Source organism: Anoplopoma fimbria, chromosome 8 (assembly GCF_027596085.1).
Source record: "Anoplopoma fimbria isolate UVic2021 breed Golden Eagle Sablefish chromosome 8, Afim_UVic_2022, whole genome shotgun sequence".
Classification (NCBI taxonomy): Eukaryota; Metazoa; Chordata; class Actinopteri; order Perciformes; family Anoplopomatidae; genus Anoplopoma; species Anoplopoma fimbria.
Window position 1 is genome coordinate 9032129 of NC_072456.1, and position 21129 is coordinate 9053257.

General features: G+C 39.2%; 1 protein-coding gene across 2 annotated transcripts; it reads left to right on the forward strand.

Moving 5' to 3' along the window:
• The first annotated feature begins 8497 nt into the window (after positions 1-8497).
• Positions 8498-20835, forward strand: fxr1 (FMR1 autosomal homolog 1). Of its 2 annotated transcripts, none has more exons than XM_054602454.1 (17): positions 8498-8797; positions 10703-10755; positions 10874-10967; positions 11071-11142; positions 12033-12181; positions 12277-12370; positions 12687-12803; positions 13482-13652; positions 13991-14069; positions 14351-14460; positions 14616-14711; positions 15933-16182; positions 16326-16419; positions 16561-16682; positions 17327-17536; positions 18645-18730; positions 18931-20835. In XM_054602454.1, the coding sequence occupies exons 1-17, from the start codon at positions 8660-8662 to the stop codon at positions 19096-19098; spliced, it is 2103 nt and encodes a 700-aa protein (XP_054458429.1). In that variant the 5' UTR covers positions 8498-8659; the 3' UTR covers positions 19099-20835. The 2 variants fall into 2 exon arrangements, with proteins under 2 accessions (XP_054458429.1, XP_054458430.1); XM_054602455.1 differs by having other exon boundaries at positions 14625-14711.
• The last annotated feature ends 294 nt before the right edge of the window (positions 20836-21129 follow it).

Consider the following 21129-nt stretch of genomic DNA (forward strand, 5'->3'; position numbering starts at 1 on the left):
TCCATCTTTTTTTTTTTTCTTCAAAGAGAGGTTTGTTACAGTCACCGTCATGCTAATCCTGGTGTGTGATATGTATATGTGTCAACATGGAGAAAGAGAGAGGGAGAGAGGGGAGTCTTAACCCAACAGACAAACGGTGTGAATGGCTGAGAGGAAGATAGACAGACAAGTCCCTTTCACTCCGTACTGTCCTCCATGACACCAAATTACTGTTTATCAAAATAAGACGAGCAGTATAATAAGGATACTTTATGAGTGTGTCATCTAATGCGTCTTGAATGTGTGCGGGCCTTATGGTAGAAACATTCAGCCGGCAGTCAGATTAACGGAGCAGGTCAGAGGAGGACTTTTTAGCTCCTGCAGTGATTGATTATTCATTTAAATACAGTCAGAACAGTGATCTTGAGGTAAAGTCAGATTATTTTGCATTATAATGTTTATTGCATATTTAGAATTAGGCAAACTATAGTTTGACATTTTGGGACATTTTCTCATCTAACTCTCTTTCATGTTGAGACTTAGATGAGAAAATTGATGCCACTCTCATGTTTGTACGGTAAATAAGGAGCTACAGCTAGAAGCCGGTTAGTGTAGCTTAACATAATGACAGGGGAACAGCCTGGCTCTTTCTAAAGAAATACGCCATCCAGCATCTCTAGAGAGCATGGCCAAGAAATTGTCCTACTAGCAAGTTTTTGTCATGAGGGTGCATCACTCTTCTCATCTAACTTGCAGCCAAACATTGTTCAAACCAACAGAATTATATTCTTTATATTCTTGGCGAGATCTGAAACTTGAAATCTTGAAATGTCACGAAAATGTGGAAATGTGTATTAAATGAATCCCAAGACAGCTAGAGTGTTTCCACTTGATGTAATGGTGCAGCCAAAAATTATGAACACTTAGTTTGAATATTTCACTCAAAGGAATCATCATAAAGATTCAATAAAGAGTTGGAATACCCAAACACATATTGCACATGATACTGTCAGATGTTATTCTAACTGTAACGCTACTTAAATAAATAAAAGTGGGAAACTGTATGTTAAGAAATTAACCATGATCAAAACAATAAAAACCTGTTTGTTTCCTGTTTGATCACGTCTGTAGCTGTGATTTAAGAAGTGATCATGTATGAATAACCCATCACAACTCCACCTCATTCTGAGAAATTGTTGACTAGCCGCTTAGAACATTTTATATTAATTTGAATGTTGAACTCTGCATGATGGTCCAAACAGTGAGAGGTTATAATCGTCGTGCAGAAAATCTCTTTATTTATACTTTTTATCTAAAAGCCGCCAAAAGTATGAATAATATTGACTTGAAATACAAGCTTTAAAAAACACATCTTGTCTAATTTATGTAAAATAGAGGAATGTAACCTCCCCAGGTAGATAAAGCCCCCCCCTATTGTCAGAGACACTACAGAGGATATGTCCTCAGTGTCCTCACTGGTTGTGTTTGATGCAGCATCGACTGCATTTTAACTGCAGCACTTCTCTCTGTCGGGTGATGTATCACTGCACAATCTCCACTTTAATTAATCATCACTCTGAGACCTTTTATTTTCCCATTTCTGGTTAAGTGTGCATATTTCACTCGCCCACTGCGACGGGTGGAACAGAAAATCTGCAGGAGCATTAATAAGCCTAATATAGAAACATATTTGAACCCTGGTCCTCCACTAAGTAGATTATAAACATTTATTATAGCATGTTATCATAATATCCTGCACAGCATATTGCAAAACTTCTGTGGGCCAGTTTTTCTCCCGGTGCAGGGGAAGATCATAGTTAATTCAGCAGCGTTATGGTAATGTAGAGGTCCCTATCGGTCCCGGCATCACACATACTAACAAGCTTAGGATAAGCCCAGCCTGGAATGGTATGAGGTTTGAATTTCTGGAACCAGCGCGGTCTCTGCAGCCAAATCTCACTTCAGCAGAAACCAGTGGGGTGATTCCTCTGCTTAAAAAATTAGTGCTAGTGCATATATATTTTTCTGCAAGGAGAGGAGGTTTGGTACCTTGCGAGGAGAAAAATGCACTGTATGTAAAAAAAATATATAAATATATTTTAAGGATGGCAAAAAATGGTCTTGAGAAGGCTAATCAGCTGGCAACTCTGAAAAGCCTGTAATATGCATTAAGAGATTTATACACAGCGCAGAAGTAAAGCCTTGCAACATTGTTGACTCATTTGAAGATGCCAACATCTCAACTTTGTGCACTGTTAACAAATGCACACATGTTAAGTTGGTGTACTCTGCACTTCTCCTGTCTCTGTAAATCGCAGTGTATCTGCCATAAGCATGTTATGCCCCAGGGCTCATCAGCACCATGTGATCCCAGGCAGGGCTGCCACTGTGAGACAACATGATAAATCCTGTTTGTGAGACTCGGCTGCTCTCAGCTCTTAGCTCTAATCTAACCACCCTCAACCTCGAGCACAGGAGAGGAGCGTCTGTCAATCCAAGCAGAGAGGAGAGAGGAGAGGAAGGAGGGCGCGGGGCCATATACATTACTGTAAATTCAGATTATTCCCGTTTCGGTTAATAAACAGGGTGGTTTGCGAATGAAAAGTGCAAAGGAAGGCAACATACTTGAATTGGTAAACTGCAACTATGAACAGGATTTTTTTTTAATTTTCACCGACCTTTAGTATATTTATAAGAGTTTGGCAACTCAGGTCTTGCAGAAAATTGACTTAATAGACAAAAGTTTTTACACTGACGAAAACAGCAAAAAAGTAACTAAAGAATTTACTGAAACCGTAAAGGTGATTGTTTACTTACAAGCATTAATGGCAGCTGCAATGCTTAATTGCATAAGGACAGCAGAAAGTTTGCCATTTTTTATAAAATAAAGCAAATGATCAGTAGTCGACATCATTGTTAAATATATTTTATGTCGATTGACAATCGGTCAATCAACCATTTGTTTAAGCTCTATTAAAATTACTTTAATTCATTTATGAGCTTTGGCAAATTTTTGGAAACAGGGTTTCAATGTGCAAACTTTGAACGCAATATGCTGCTCCCAATTCTGATTTTAACATCTCACATAGCAGGCAGAAGAAATAACACTCTATTGAGAAAAGGTAAATCATCATGCATCAAGCTTTTTTTTTTGGAGCAAGTCTACATCTAACACATCGAATTTTATTGTTGCACATAAGATTATTAAATCATGCAGTAAAACAATAAGAAACTCTGAGTATGCGTGTTCATTTTCTCAATCAAACAATTAAGCAGACCTTAAACAGCATCTGAAATATTATGGGACAGCGATAGTCCAGACACGGCCCACAGGCCAAATGTGCCCAGCGATAGAGCCCACCGACCATCTTCTTATTCCCAAGGAAAATAAATTCACAATGGGGTTTTTGTTATACTTTAAATGTAAATAATGTGCCAGAATACATAAAAAAGCATTACAATAGACTAATAGAGTTTGTTTAATAAACGTAAGGTTTATCAAATGTTAAGGGAGGAACCGCAGACCCCCCAAATAGAAATCCGGGCTCAAAAGTCCTCAATCCTAAATAGAGACGAGTTATGGACCTATTAATGTTTATTCATTTTATCTGATATATATATTTTTTCTTCATTGTATTCTTTAAGTATAATATGGGACTGTACTTAATTGACTCCATTTACTTTTTGTTTTATGTTTCTGTCTCAAAGTTTGTTATTATTCCAGACACCAAACATGAAATAATTCATTGATTTAGAGTAAAGGGATTCACAGTGACATGACAGCACAAACATCTCATAACAGACAAAGAAGAAGATGAAGAGGAGTAGAAGCAGAGTTAAAGTTGGTATTTGCAGTTTGCCTTCATTTTATTCTCTTCTGTTACTGTTTCAGCAACTGTCTGTCTGTCTGTCTGTCTGTCTGTCTGTCTGTCTGTCTGTCTGTCTGTCTGTCTGTCTGTCTGTCTGTCTGTCTGTCTGTCTGTCTTTTCTTTCTCTCTAAATGATAATTCAGAACATCACAGATTTGGCACTTGTAGCAGGTCTCGCAGAAAAATTAATTAATGCAAACTCCAAGTGCTATCAAAATTATACATTTGGAGCGAGCGCATATACAGATACAGAGAGAGGGAGATGTGAGGACGTTCTGGTCTCATTAAGAGAGCAGGCAGAGTGGAATTAGTCTGAATATAATGACAGGCCACACTATCTCATGTAAAAGCAGCCCTGTTTTGCTCTCTCATTCATTGGCACTAGTAATTAGTTTTGGCCCTAAAACTGTCACCCTTTACTCTAGAAAAGGCAGATGTGATTTGAGGTGCAATTTAATCTTGCTTTAATGAAGAACTAATGGACGCATTGCAAATTACTCCCCCCCACCCCCAACCCCCTGTGTGATTGAACACAGGGGCTTGAAAAAAAATAAATCTATTTCCTGCTTTTGAAAAGATCAAGAGTATCTTTGATAATGGTGAGAGCGTCACCGGCAGCTTCATTGCATCGAGCCAACAAGCTCTTTTACCCTGAATCACAATTCAGTGGAGAGGAGGCCACAATTAGTGACAAAGCAGAGAAAGCGCTGCGGGGCCTGGGCAAGCAGAAAGCCTCTCGGTGCTCCAGGATCCTTGTTAGAAACAGGCCCTGGAGGTGTCACACATGAACAATGTAGCCTGAAAAATTACCCCTCCCCCCCCCGAATTAATACAAAAAAAACGAGAAAAGATGTTCTATTAATTTTCAATTACACCTATAATGCATTCCCAATTGGAGAGAGAAATTGGACACGTGTGGAGGAGAACAAACAGTCATAGGCTCAAAACACCTCCATCCAGAGTGTATTAGCAATAAATTACATGGTGTTTAATATAGCAGTTTGCTGGTGATTTTACTCCACAGAGATAGAAAGAGAGAGAGAGAGAGAGAGAGAGAGAGAAGGGGGATGAATATTTGTGCCAAATGATGTCTCCTCATTACATTTAAGGATAATCGCAGCCAAAAAGACAAAATTGCATTCTTATCTAATTTAGCCTAATTTCACAAAATTATGTTTTTGTTTGGAAAAAGAACATTTGTACGGCCTTTTTTTTCAGAGGAGAGAGAAGAGGAGGAGAGAGTTTGAAGTGTCTGTGTGTGTGTCTGTGTGTGTGTGTGTGTGTGTGTGTGTGTGTGTGTGTGTGTGTGTGTGTGTGTGTGTGTGTGTGTGTGTGTGTGTGTGTGTGTGTGTGTGTGTGTGTGTGTGTGTGTGTGGGCGAACCGCCTGTCTGCAGCTCTCTAAACCACTTAAGAGACACTGTGTTTCAAACTGGCATCGCTAACGGATGATGTTGTGGAGAATATATCAAGGCCAAATAATAGTCCTTGAAACGGGTGAAAGGGGATGTGAGAACTGAGGAGGGTCAGACATGTGGAACATGTGTATCCTTCTTCCTGTGTGTGCATGTGTGTGTGTGCATGTATTTAACTACAGCAGGAGCAAGGCAGAAAGCCTAATGGGAGTGGGCTTAACTCTTGCACACAGCCTCGCTACATATCTGATTACTGGGACCAGTAATTTTCTTTCCTTAAATAAGGAAGAAATTGGATAGGATGAATGAAATTTGGCTGTCATATTGCAATGATGGTGCAGCAGGGAGATTATGTGTTTCACATAATCGTTCATCATTTCCCAACCAGTGTTCGGGCTTAGCATAATGGAATTGGTAAACTGGTTTAAATCAGAACGTGAGAACAGACTATCAGGCAGACTGTGAGGGTCTTGTGGTAATGTCTTCAGACCAAGCAGAATATTTTCACCACAGAGCGGCACATACACACTGGATCACACAAACACTACAGGAACACGCTGTCTTCCTCTCTGCCCCATCACACTGTCATAATACATCAAAAGACACATTAAAACATCCCTAAAGACAAAATAAAGATAAATAATAATACAAAAAAATATATATATATATATTTTTTTTGTATTATTATTTATCTTTATTTCGTTGTTAGAGTTGTATCTGCCTCTTTAAAGCTTTTTACATGCATTGACCTGACACTAAATTGAGTAGTACAGTGTAATCACTATCCCTTGTTCTTAAATGATAAAGGCAGCTGATCTGCAGACATCATTACATATAAACAATTTATTTTCAGATGGGAATCACAATTTATCGAATCGGAATCTATTGGATTAATGCTATACAGTATCACTTGTAAATTTATTTTAGTATGACTTAATACTCATATTGCATTCTGTATTAATGGCTGCTTATAGGAAGCTGCTTGTTTGGTCATTTGCATATGTTTTTTTTTATTGTTCATTTACATATCTTTTTCTTTTTTTTTTGTATATGCCCAGAATTCTATTTCAGTTACGAGGCAAGAAGTTGTGGATTTGCACTCACTTTAGTTCACTTTATTTTGTCTTCCTACACGTGTAACAACTGTATGACCATGTAGCTCCTCAAGGGGTCGTTGTGGAATAAAGAAAAGTCTAATATTAATTTAATGATGGATACTTTTTTGTAAATGTTTGGCTCTCATGTTGTAAATTATAGCATTACAATGATGAAAAGCTAATTTGTTGGGGACATAATATGCCTCTTTTGTAGATAATTAATAATTTTGTCCTCATAACAAAAAGGGCAAAAAAAATGTATGACAAAACAACACGTATCTACTATTACACCTGTTGAATGGAACACCTTCAGGGAATTGGGTAGACTTCCTGAAAGACCCAGTCACCAGTGTATAAAGTACTGATATTTTCATTAACATTACTGTAGAGAGTTTGACAACAGATGAAAAATATGTATGTTTCAATTGATCATTATTAAAAATAAAGACATTTATGGCTAAACCTTTAACAGCATCAGTAAACATGAATTATTATAGATTAGTCCTGCATTAATCTGTGTATTTAGGTCTAATCTGGGAGCTGCTTCAAGTAATTTGTTTTGAATTTTGGAGTTGAAAATTTCTCTCAGGCAAGTCATCCTTTTTTTTCAGCTTTCCCAAACTGGTGACAACATAAAATATATCACCTGACCGAACATGACAGGTTGACCCAAAATTGACCAAACCAAATGACTTCCTGTTATTATGGTCATACAATTATATTGTACATTTAGTTGATTTGACACTGATATGACCCAATGAAGTGTGTTTTACTGTTATGCCTTGCAGTGTATCTCCGGTGCAGAGTCATGGTGGTGCCAAATCAGGATAAATATCTGATGTACTGGAGTAACTGTTCCCAGGAGGTTATCTGTTGGCCACTAGGTGTCACAGTGGTCGTTTCTAAAAGACAAGCTGGCGCCTGCTCTCTGTTTGATTGACTACTAATGTGTGTTTGTATAAAGCTGCCCTGTGAAAAATAAACCTCAAACTATATCTAACTATTTATGAGCTGCATCTGTGGATGAATGAAGGCTCGAAGGATGTTGGAATCACAAGCCATCAGCAGGAGGAAAATGTCACATGTCCACAAATGTGAAACTTTAAGTAAGAACTGAACTGGGATGAACTGGAACAAACCCACACCTGTAAAATACAGCAGAGCAACCACAACTATTCACTTAAGAAAGGTATGGTCTCTAGTTGCTGTCTCAAGCTTCTTTTCCCCTAATGATGTAAGCACAACATGAAGTTTGCTTTGTCAGAACAGGATGAAGGATGATTCATTTCTTTGATTTTTCTCCGCTGTTCACTGTATTTTTTGTACAATATAACCCGCAAGGCTTCATTTTAGGATGTAATGGGACCCCATTACATCCTAAAATGAAGCCTTGCAGGTTATATGAAGACTTGAGATAAACCACAGAATGTATCCTTGTTTTAAGTCTGAAATCGACCAAACCCTGCATACTAATCCAAAGATCATAAATATCAAAAAGGTAATACTCAGGTGGAGAAACCATGTTTAATTGACACAAAATGGGTTTTAAAACAAAAAAATGTAATGTTGGGAATGACATTTTTAGAAATAAATGTATGCTTATTGATACATTTTCTCATGGACACTTTGTAGGACACTTATGGAAAATATGTGATTTAACTGCTATATTATAGTATTTGCATATCATTAATGATGCATGTACGTGTAAACTGAGTTTTAATGTTGCAGCTGGTTGAGAAGGACCAAATATGAATTATTCCATATACTATAACTTGATTATAATTACTGATTATTAATAAATGTACATCACTTTAATACTCCAGCTGGTAAAAGTTGGAGCTTATTTTAGACAAATGTATATACTGCTGGGTAGCTTATTCCATAATAATATGTCATAATCTATTAGTCGATGTATATGTTGTATAAATAATCTGATTGTGTAAACTAATGACAGCTAATGTTGTCAAATGAATGTAGTGGAGTAGAAGAGTACAATATTGGCTTCTAATATGTAGTTAGATAGAAGTATAAAGTAGCATTCAATGAAAATACTCAAGTAAAGTACAAAAACCTTAAATACGCACTTGTACTTGTACCAATGTTGTCCAGTGGACTACTTCAGTAATTGCACTTCAATACTTCTCCAGACTCTCTTAAAGGGCCAGTACAACCACAACACAGCAGAAAGATGACAAAGTCAGACGAGGCTTCAGTTTGTTGATTATGGTCTAAATAATCACAGCCAGGCTTCTTTAGGGTTTCATGTTTGCATCGAGGTAAGCGACAAGCATATCTGCTGTCATGGAGCAGCTCCCTCTCCAGCCCTCAAACTTCTGCCCTGACGCCTCAAGCAGCACCTGTCGTCCCGGCATGCTTTGCGTGTCCAATATGGAGGAACTGGTGGTGGAGGTCCGTGGCTCCAACGGGGCTTATTACAAGGTAACTACGGCTTATCAATGCCACGTCCGACGCGATAGCCACGTTATAGCATGGCGTGTTTCAGCTGACGTCTCACGGCCCACGGAGGCAGCTCCGGACTCGCTGTGAACCCACTAGTTAGCTGCCTTTAGCTCCTACTAGCAATGCTAGCCAACGTTAGCCGGCTAAGCTAGCATCTCTCTCTCCAGTCTTCGTCAATTGTCACTTCATAGCGACCCCCCTCCCTTTGTTTTTGTACTCGGAGGAGACGAAACAAGTTCACCTCTTCGATTACTTCAATGTAAATCCGATACAAGCTTTCATTAACTGTGCCTGACGTCCGGTTGCAGCCCCCCTCCCCCCGCCCCCTAGCTAAAAGTTAGCTAACCTGCTAGCTGCCTAACTGTTGACGTCAACAGATCAGAAGATGTGCTGCTCGAGTAGCCTTAGGTCGTGGTTGGCTGTCTGCTGCTGATTATAAGTATCTGCCTTGTACTGTGTTTGGTCCCTAACGCTGTTGATCACACGTGTTATTAGACTGTCTCGTGTTTAGGAGGCACCGTGGCTGCTTAGGACACACATGTAGAGCTGTAGTTGGACGGCTGTCTATTATTTGATACTTCATCACGCCCAAGTTATGTTATGTTGTGTGTGTGTGTGTGTGTGTGTGTGTGTGTGTGTGTGTGTGTGTGTGTGTGTGTGTGTGTGTGTGTGTGTGAGCCAGCTGTTCCTTGTCAATCCTGAGCAGCTGGCATGCCAGGAGAGGGTCACTGATACCGCAGACTTAAAAGCTATTTCTGGACCTGGTGTGTGCAACAGTCTCCTCTCCTACCATCTCTCCTTCTTCTGTGTTTCATCTCTCCTTCTCTCGTCTCCTCTGCTAAGCCTACTCCTTCCCTTTCTGGCCTCACCTCTGTTCCTCATGACTCGAGTCCTGCTCTACTGTTTGAGACTGTCCCACTCCCCACTGCTTTTCTCCGTGTACCCAACCCTGGTTTCATGACTCATTGTGTCCACTTCCCTGCTGGTCCTTTGGCCAGGCTGAATCTTGAGTTTTATATCTGTGTGATTCTGTGTTTCTATTAAAATGCAATTCGTATCCCACCTTCAAAAGAGATAAGAAGGTGGCTTAGGTTACATCGTACACGTCTTTAGCTCCTGAACACCTGAAATGTCTTCAAGTCTAGTGTATGTTAATGTTCAGTCAATTCTTACACTTAGTTAGGTTGACATCTAATGTTTTTTTATTCTGTTATGTATCAATTTGCATATTATTTCTTTTGATTAATCATTTTTTCAACATGTTTATTACAATTTCTCTCACATTGTATGTTTAGTCTGTCCCAGTATGTCAAAAACCCAAAGGTATTCAGTTAACTATCGTACATGACAATCAATAGACAAATCCTCACATTTGAGAAGCTGGAACCAGAGGATAGTTGACATATTTTTTTGAAAGATTACTAGTAATTGATAAGCAAAATAGAAACTAATCATTTCAGCTCTACACTCAGTATCCATTTAAAAAAACATAAACAAATCCCACTTCCTCCTTGTGGCCTCTTCTCATGCAGATGCTATAGGTGTTTTTTGCCCTTATTTTAAGATACTCTATTAAGACGGCACAAAGGAGATCTCTCCTTTGTGATGAGAATAAAACATATTAAAACACATGAATTTCAGGTTTTAATTTACATGAGCTCATAACTAAGACTATTCACGGAAGGTTCTGCTGATTATTGCGATAAAGAGACAGTTTTCTCGCCAAATTTACAATGCTCTTTACAGGAGCTCAATTGCTTGAAGAATCAAAGTCAACTACTTCTGTCTTGTACAATCAGTGCCTTGAATATATGGCAGTTCTTTATCAGTTGTCTGTCATGTTCTTATGTGTTTATCCTGTCTGTGTCTCTGTCCGTCCTCTAGGGCGTTGTCAAAGATATCCACGATGATTCTCTCACCATCGCCTTTGAGAACAAGTGAGTCTCTATTTCTCCTGTATTCAACCTGTCTTCATAAAACATATCAAGTTCAACATTTTAAGACAAATGTAGCACCGTGTTTTAACAAGGTAGGAAATAACCATCTTGTTTTCAGTTGGCAGCCAGAGCGCCAGGTGCCCTTCAATGATGTCAGGATGCCACCGCCCACTGACGGCAAGAAGGAGATTGGAGAGGGCGAGGAGGTGGAGGTGAGGAGGACACGCATATAGTCTACTTTTTTACATTCCTTGTTTCCTTACTTATACCATTATGTTGGTGTCTCACTCGGTCTCTGTCTTCATTTCCTGTCAGATCCTCTCCAGAGCCAATGATCAGGAGCCTTGTGGTTGGTGGCTTGCTAAAGTCCGCATGATGAAGGGAGCTGTGAGTATTGTTCTTTATGAAGACACATTTCTATACTCGCACTTAATATTTACATGCTCTATTGTAGCGGTAATATAATATTATTCTTTAAATTGACCAATATTGCAGCTATCAACCTATAATACTTTGTAAATAGCAGAGCGTTGAGTGAAGAATGAAGCTAAAATACAGTTTTTGTTGTTTTATTAAAATACTTTTTGCAAAACTGATTTCGCTATTGTTGTCAGGACTGTCATGATATCAAATTTCTGCATGATTATGGTTTGCCAAAAAAAATAAATCATAATAACCATATTATCATGATGATCATGAATTTTTTTAGATATTGGCCATAGAGATGTCTGCCTGCTCATCAATGTAATTGGACTATATGGTACTCAGCTTGTGGTGTTCAAAGTGTAAAATATATAGATTTGGAAAACTCAACAACAATGTCTCTCTCAAGAAATAATGACCTAGTAACTCAAGATAATACACAGACCTCGTTGTGAGCAGTTTCATGTGGGATTTATATGTTTTTTCAACCATAGCTCCCACATGAAGCTGCTCACAACAAGGTCTGTCTATTAACTTTGAAACTCTTCAAACCTAGGCAACTAACACCAAAACAATAAAAGAAAACGATTCATAAATAGCACCACAGTTGAGAGGAAAAATATGTGTTTGTGATTTTGGGGTGAACTGTCCCCGTAACTTTGTTTGCTGAAGAGATTATTTAACAATAACTGTTTATATAAAATGATTAAAGAGGTGTTGGATTATTTCAGTGATATTTTCATATATGTATTATTGACATATCAATATTACATTTTTAAATATCCTGTTTATCATCATTAGCTGTATAATGTGACACCCCTTATTGAGATATATATGCCTGCCTGTCTTTACAGTTCTATGTGATCGAGTATGCAGCCTGCGACGCCACCTACAATGAGATAGTGACCTTTGAGCGTCTGCGTCCAGTCAACCCTAACAAGGCCATCACCAAGAACTTCTTTCACAAGTGCACTGTCCCTGTTCCTCAAGATCTACAAGAAGCGTATGTACAGCAACCTCTCACTAACCACCGTAGGGACCATTTGTTTACATTAGGAATTGGTCAATTTAAGGTAATACGGTTTCCTAATTTTGCAGGTGCCAGGGTGAGAATGCCCATAAAGAGTTTAAGAAAGCCGTGGGAGCCTGTCGCATCTCGTACTGCCCTGAGACAAACCAGCTTCTGATTGTGGTAACTGTCTCGCTGTATTCCTGTGGTGGCATTTGGATAATCATAATAGCATCTAAACTACTATGTGATATGTCGCAACTTTGTCCGGCTCATGTTTGTAAAGTTGATGACGCTATTCCTTTCTTTCTAGTCGTCATCAAAAAGGAAGCAGCTCAACATATGTTCATTTTTCTTTTATTCCTGTGTGTGTGTGTGTGTGTGTGTGTGTGTGTGTGTGTGTGTGTGTGTGTGTGTGTGTGTGTGTGTGTGTGTGTGTGTGTGTGTGTGTGTGTGTGTGTGTGTGTGTGTGTGTGTGTGTGTGTGTGTTTGTTTTAAGTCCACCAATGAGTCGACCGTGAAGCGTGTGTCTTTGCTGAGTGACATGCACCTGCGCAGCATCAGGACCAAGCTGCTGCTAATGTCACGCAACCACGAGGCCACAAAACACTTGGAGGTTAGTTTGTAATGAGAACTCTGTGGCTAGGTCACTATGGTAACCTGGAGGTCACATAAGGAGCTTAATACACTTGGAGGTGGGACAATTAGTAACCTTAAACCTGGTAACTTAAAAGTCGGATGGTCACCATGGCGGGCAGTTGATGACAATATGTAAACACCATATGAAGTTATAAAGTAAAACTTATATATACGACACAGAGCAAAACACACACACCCTCTATACATTACAACAGCGCTATCTGTCAGAGAATAGCAAATAATAAATGAATGTGGATGCATAATGTGTTATTACTATTATTGGTTTCATGGGCTTTTTTATGGGGTGATGCGAAAAAAAGCTGCATTTGAATACTATTTGGACGACGATTACCATGGCAACAGTCAAGGCTTCAAAGCATTTGGATCAGCCTTTTAAAGAATATTCTGATAAATTGACTTTGTTGTGGATGGTTTTACAGAAATACAGCTATTGCTCCAGACAATGGGGGTAAAAGGACATAAATGCAATATGTACACTTGACTTCAGCTTTTTTTTAAGCTTAATTATATTTTTAACACCTTAAATTATTTAGGGAATTTTTGATAACTTTATATCTGTCAGTTTTGGATATAAAAGTAAGGGTCAAGTTTTCGGAATTAATTAAAACCAAACTATGCTTTTGTGTTTGTGCAGAGCTCCAGGCAGCTGGTGTCGTCCTTCCAGGAGGAGTTTATGGTGAGAACGGATCTGATGGGCCTGGCCATCGGCAGCCACGGCAGCAACATCCAGCAAGCACGGAAAGTTCCAGGTGTCTCTGCCATTGACCTTGATGAAGAGACTGGCACTTTCAGAATTTATGGAGAGGTAGGATGTTTTGTGCTTTAATGTTGGGGGACGCGTGAGTGGATCAATGATGGGTAAAAGGAATGAATAAATAAAAGCCTTTGCATCAACAAATGTAGAGAGAAACAGTGTGGACATATTTGAACTTTGTGTATTTACACATACTGAAACAAGTATGTGGAAGCATTCTTATCATTTTCATCATGGTTGCATTTGTTGATATTTTCAGTAGATCTGACCTCATTTAGATTTTATTACAATTAAGTGACTGTATTGGGTTTGTAGAACAGAGGTTTACTTTTGACTATGCATGTCTGTTGGAAGTATAACAGATAAAATAACCATGTGTTGTCTTTCAGACAGCGGAGGCAGTGAAGAAGGCCAGGAACTACCTGGAGTTTTTGGAGGACTCTGTCGAGGTGCCCAGGGCCCTTGTTGGTACGTAGACTCAAATTAATCCCTGAGCTGGAAATCTCCCAAACTTTTTTTTATTTGGGGGCAGTCACGGGCAACTGAAAATGAGATGCTCCATACATTGGTCATGATTACAGATCCACATTACAGACAATTGCACAACAGTCATCTAATATTCATATCGTAAATAATATCTGTGCAAGTCCTTCATTTACCATAGTAATTTACTCCATTATGATGTGTTTTCGGTTTTGTTAGTTCATCATCTCTTTCACTTGCATGTTTTCCCTGATCCGTGTCCCTAGGCAAAGTGATTGGTAAGAACGGTAAGGTCATCCAGGAGATTGTGGACAAGTCCGGTGTAGTGAGGGTCAGGATTGAAGGAGACAACGACAACAAGCAGCCCCGACAGGAAGTAAGCCTGCTACTGCTACTTCCTTTCTGCTTCTGATAAAGCTAATAAGTGGCACCAGTTTTTGTCTTCTGTTATTTGTATGCAAATAATCTAGACACATTGTTTCCACTTGGGTCAGTCAGTCCCATACTAACGTGTTATGTTTTTGTGTGCTGTTGACACAGGGAATGGTCCCATTCACCTTTGTCGGTACTAAGGAGAGTATTGGCAATGTTCAGGTCCTGCTGGAGTACCACATCTCTTACCTTAATGTAAGGATACCTTCCTGTGTGTATGTGTGTGTTCGCTAAATAGGTTTAAGGGCTTGTTTTTGTTTTTTTTGCATGTTTGTGTATTTGTTTTGCAAATGATTTGCTTGTGCTCAAAGCCGAAGCTTCAACAACCTCTTATTGCATTTTCTGGCAAACCAGTGTTTTAAGCAGTTGACACTGGCAGCCTATACTTAAGGACTAACTGGCCACCAGCATACACTTCATAAGTCTTAACAGTAACACTGCTTTGATTTTGTGCTTGGCAGGTACTCAAATAAAGTGATACCTGAAACCTGGAAATTTGTAAAAACCAATCAGTAATTATAAATTATTTAATATGAATAAAACACATAAGAATGTCTGACATAATATAAAAATACTATACTATATGTTGGTATGCAGTAAATACAAGGATTATCAAGGTACACTTCACAGTATAATTTTATCGTGTTAAGATCGCCTCTGCTAACATCAGAAAGATTTTACACACAAGCCAAATTTTGTGGAGGAAGAGCTGATTTCCTTTAATAAGTAGATCGCAAGCTCCTTCCTCGACTCCTCTTGTCCTCAATGTCAAAGTGTTCTCCAGCGAGACATGTGACTGTGACAATAACGTTTAAGTTTAAGCTCCGCATTGATTTGAAGTTTTAAATATTGAACAGCTGGACATAAAGTTTATTACCATCTCTAGTAAACAATTTTCTGACAGGATTTTTGATTATTATCATTACTTCTATATTTTCAGTCTACAGTTTTAATTACACATACCATACAAATGCTTTGTAATCTTCATGTGTAATCACTTTGCTAGTCTGAGGAGTGAATTTCACTGTGTGTACGTTTTGCACGTATGTGTTTGTCCTGTGTTTTGTGCTGTGTTGGTGCTGTGTGTGTGTTTTGCACGGTGTGTGTGTGTGTGTGTGTGTGTAGGACATGGCGGAGCTTCTTGCAGAAGGCCAGCAGCTAGAGGAAGAGCTAAGGCAGATTGTGGATTATACACAGGGAAGCAGCCTAGCAAGATTCAGAATATGCAACACAAGGCACACTGGATGTGATGTAGATGTGTGTATGATGATTATGCATTTGTATCCAGTGATGAGCCTACATAAGAAGAAACAAAAGAAATACAATTCCACACATTTTCTTTTTCTTGCTTTTCCTTTTGTCTCGTTGTCTTTCACTTCATTCTTAACATTGCCCCTGTTTCTTTTTCCCCTCCAGGAAGTTGAGCAGCTTCGTCTGGAGAGAATGCAGATCGATGAACAGCTACGTCAGATCACCCAGGCTAATCGCCCAGGTGACAGAGAGAGAGGAGAGAGAGTGGAAAGAGGAGGAGGAGGAGGAGGAGGAGGAGGAGGAGGGTATAATACAGACGGCAGTGCCAATGCCACCTCCTCCTCTCTACATGGCAGCCGCTCCTACAACAGTCGAGGGCGTGGGCGCAGAGGCCACGGCTACAGCACTGGATATGGTAGGGCCCTTTAAAATCAAAAATTCACAAAAAAAATAATCAACTTTCTCGCTGCCAGATACTTTGGTGTTAAGAATTGTATACAAATGTGCCATTTGTGCAAGTAACCGTAACCTTTCTGTGTGTTTGCTTGTTTCTTCCAGGCACCAACTCGGAGCAGTCCAACGCGTCTGAGACAGATTCAGAGCGCAAGGATGAGCTCAGTGACTGGTCCCTTGCTGGAGAAGACCAGGACAGGTGAGGTTTTTTATTTTTTCGTTTTTTTAATTTTTTTATTATTAAACCCAAATATGTACAAATGATGTAGCTGTGTTGTCACTACAACTTGCACATGCACATTTTATGGATTGACTGATATATTGACTGACTGACTTGCAGGGAGAAAGAGAGAGGCTCAAGACCACAACGAGATGCCCGCAGGAGGCCTGGACCCGGCAGAGGCCGAGGAGGGCCAGGGGGACGGGGCAGAGGAGGAAGAGGAGGATACAACAACAGCTCTGGTAAAATACAATCTTACAGCATCCATTCACAAAGATCGGGTCGAGACCCTCAGGTGGGACGAAGGAGAATTTATTTGGGTCGCCAAATAAATAAAAAATAAATTTCTTCCAGAGTCCTTCAGTTTATATTTACATCTGCAGTTCACCTTTGAGCCACATGAGGCAGCCTGAATGTTCCTCTTGTTCTGATAATTGTAATCTACTTATTCCACTGAATCTAATATGATATGCTAACTTCCATTCTGTTTGTTTGAATCATGAAAGGAAAAAAAAACAAGAACCTGTTAACTCTGCCTAAATGCATTTATTTGGTCTCATTTATAAAAAGTAAATGAGTAAAAGTTTTCAATAACACATGCGTAAAAACAAATTGGTAGAAAAACAAAAAAAACAAGTTGGAATTATTAATCTCATTAGCTTTAGTTTTTCAAGATAATATAGTTGATGCTGAAATGGCAGTAAGACTGGTCAGGAACAGTTGTTTTTCATTTTTAAAAAGTGGGTCCACTGAGAAAAAGTTTGAGAAACACTGTTTTAGAGATTATAAAGAGAGTGAAACAAAAATATCTTTCTCTTGTGAAAATATTGTCATATGGTAGTTTGACTTTAGATATAACCTATCTTCTGTAAATCTGACTCTGCAGCCGGGCCTCGTGACCATGAGGACAACCATGCCTACGGCGCCACGGAGACGAACACCGAGACAGACCAGACAGCTGACACGGATGCTAGCGAGTCCAACTTGCCTGCAAACCGACGCAGAAGATCTCGACGGCGCAGAACGGACGAGGACACCACACTGATGGATGGCATGAGCGAGTCGGATAACGCCTCAATGAGTGAAAATGGAATAGGTAGGGAAGTCACATTATCTTTTTCAGGACTTCTTCACAAACTCTAGAGTTCATAATTGTAAAACATCAGTCACAAACAGTCAGTGCTTAAGCAGATATCTTAGTAAGAAGGTTTGTCATACATTTCTTAAAGCCTACAGTGCTGTTTTTATCAGCAGTGCATAATTTCCCATTTTAAGTGTTAAAGGAGCCTGTGCTGTTCAAAGACAGGTCTCTGCTTTAAAGGCAATTTAAACTCCAAATCCCTTCTTTGTGATTACCTTAACGTCCTTAGATGACTCAGAAGCTAAACCTCAGCGTCGTAACCGTAGTCGACGTCGCCACATTCGCCTGCCTGAGGAGAGGCAGCCAGGTAACCATGGCAACTGCCAGTGTCCCCTTCCTAAACAGATCTCCTAATGGCTTGGCTTAAAGGTTGCACACCAGGCCGCACCAGTTTTTTTTTTTTTTTTTTTTTTCTTCCTGTGACACAAACAAAAAACTAAACCAAAAAGTTGTTTGAATCACTGAGATCTCTATAACTACACGGTAATTGAGTGTTGCTTGCGTTTGCTCATTGATTGGATGTGATTGGTTAACCAACTGTCCATACTGTAAGGCCGTGCAAATGTAAAGTATGCATCTTCCTTTATTTTATTTGTGTAATACTTGCTCACTAACAACTAGGCTACAGCTTGTTTGTTTTCACGTTATCAGGCTGTCATTTACACCAAGTGCCCTCTTGGTTTGTGTGGTGTGTCATAGTGAGCTTGACCTCTAACTTACTTTTCTGTGATGTTGTGTTGGTCGTCAAGTATACGTGTGGCCTCCAGTTAACCTAGTTTATTCTACGAGAGGTACTGAAAAGCTCCTTTCAGGCTGCCAGTCAGGATTATGGCCATGAACTTCTCAAAACTGTCAAACATGCATGCTTTGTGATTCTGTCCATGTTAACTATTAAACCACATGAGGTGTAAATTGTGAGATCAGTATTGTGAATTAGTTCTGAAAGTTTGAGACAGATGTGCTGAGTTTCACTGCGCTGATAGAACTGTTTGGCTTCGTTTATTTTAAGTAAACGCTTTTCATGACTCGTGGTTTTCTTTTCTCTGCTGTCTTGCCTTTACAGTGACAGTGGCTGACTACATATCGCGGGCTGAATCTCAGAGCAGACAGATGACGACCATTAAGGACGCCAAGAAAAACAAAGATGTGGTTAGTTCCTAAATGTCATGTGTTCATAAATTGTTAGCAGAACAACTGCAAACATTTAATGAAGTCTGGATCTTTTAAAAAAAACACTTTTGAATGTAGACGCTGTTTCATGGCATGTTTTTGTTTACTGGCGACTTAATGGGGAATTTGTTGGAATACATCAAAAGTGCATTATTTGATCGTCCCACATTTTTGTTCAGGGTCATGTGGATGCCATTGCTGAGGACAGCCCACCATCTGTGCCGGCAACCACCAATGGTTCTACCAATGCCGCCGACACTGAGAGCAGCAATGCCACCGGAGCTCCCGCCAAAGTCTCCTACCAGGGGGACTCTAACCCACAACCTGTTGTTAACGGACTCTCCTAGTCAGACCTGAGCAAAGGAAATGGTTTCAAATATTTGAAATTCTTTGGCTGCACTTGATTTAATCTCCCTGTCCCTGGAGCAGCCTTAAAACTGAAACATTTAAACACAACAAGCACTGTTCTTCTTTTTACTTAACAAGTATTTGAAACCTGTTCCACTGCTTAATTTTGAGACATCGGAACCTTAACCTCCCCTTTACACACGTGTTCTGTCCAGCTATTCATTTTACTACAGTTTTTTTTTGTTTGTTTTTTTAACAATAGTTCTTCCTGTATGAGCTTGCCAAAGATAGTCAAACACACGCAGACTTACAGACATGATCTTAACTGTACTTTATGGTCCGCTCTTCGTTAAGAGCTCAGGGAGAGGTTGGACTGAATGCAGTATTTATAAAATGCAGACAGGGAATCAACTCAAACCCATACTATGGTATGAATGCAGCGATTCCTTTTTTATCAGTAAAAAACAATATCATTGCAGGATTTTAGATCAGAAACATGTCTGCCTTTTACCAGGTGGACTCGGAAAAAGATGCTTCCACAACCTTTTTCGGGATGTTTTGTGCATCCGAAGTAGTTTGTAAAATAAATATTCTGCATGAGCAGTACCACAGTGCAGATAGGTTTGTTGGGAAACCCAAGTATGTTTGACATACACGTGATCATCTGTTGTGCCTTGAGAGTAGATTCAACATTTTGTTGCCTGGCTCTGCACACCGTCTGAAATTGTTTCACTTATTTCTGTGTTACGCGGTCACCCTCGCCTGCCACAGTTGAACCAGATGAGATGTCTCCTTGTGCTTCATGTACCCTCATGGCACTGCAGGCAGGTGAAGACAAACACTGAAAGACCCTGAAAGGATTTCAGAGGCATATCTTTTTAAAATCAGGTGTGTCTATTCTTAATGTTTGTGGGGAGAATGAGTCCAGTTGTCCTTTATATATCTATATATCTATCTCTGTTGAGGAGTTTGACATTAGCTGCTTTCTGTTTTTCAATATGCAACCACTTTGGTCATACAAGAAATGTTATTACAGCGTGTCTGGAAAAAGAAACAAACGATAGAAGAGTTGTTTTCTTTGCACTGAAACATAACCTTGTTCTGTTAAAAAAGTTGATTGTAGTTGAGTCTGGAAACTGGCTTTTACTGTTAAGTGCTGGAAAGAGATGTAGCCATCAAGTGCTGGGTTTCCTGGAAACATCTCATTGCTAAACAGCAGGGCACTTTCATCAAATACATGATAAGAGAGATAAAGAGTGTTTTGTTTTTTTTCTTCCAGACTTTCAGCTAAATCAAAAGAAAGTCAATGCTCAGTTGAGATGTTTCTGGAAAACCAAGCCCAGGTGACGATGATGTCATTTTCATGGTTCTTCCACAGACTGGCTGGCTGGAAACTGGTCTTGACTGTTCCACTAAGGAAGGAGATTTATTTGGTTTATTTATTTAAAAATGTACAGTATTTAAAAAAAAAAAAAAAAAAAAAAAAAAAAAAGCAAAAACAGGAGAAGCTATTCTTTTTTCTTGACACTAAAATATGCGTTACCTAGGGTTTTCTTTTGAGACAAATGACAATTTGGACTACTGAGAGTTGTGACATCCCCAAGTGTTTTTGTTGGGTCAACTACAGTACGTTTTGTTTTTTTAAAAGGATCATTCTGGTTGGTTGATGTGCAATATGTTTTGTATGCAGGTAGTTCTTAAATAAACTTGATCTTCCATGTAGATCTAAAACTCAACTGTGTCAGGCTCTCTTTTGAAAATTGTTGTGACTTGAGTTGTAAAAATACAATGCAAGTTGGTGCAGTTTTTAATGGTTTTCCAACGATCAGGTATTCATAAATATAAATGTTGAACATTCATAACATCAAACAACGAATTTTGGTACTGTTTATGGTTGGCTGTAATAACCAGTAAATGTAAATATAATGCATTTTTATCTTTCTATAAAGTCGTTTTATTGGTGGTGGCAGGCCAACCTAAGCACAAGGGAATCCCAGGGAAACAATACATGCATGAAATTTAATATCACC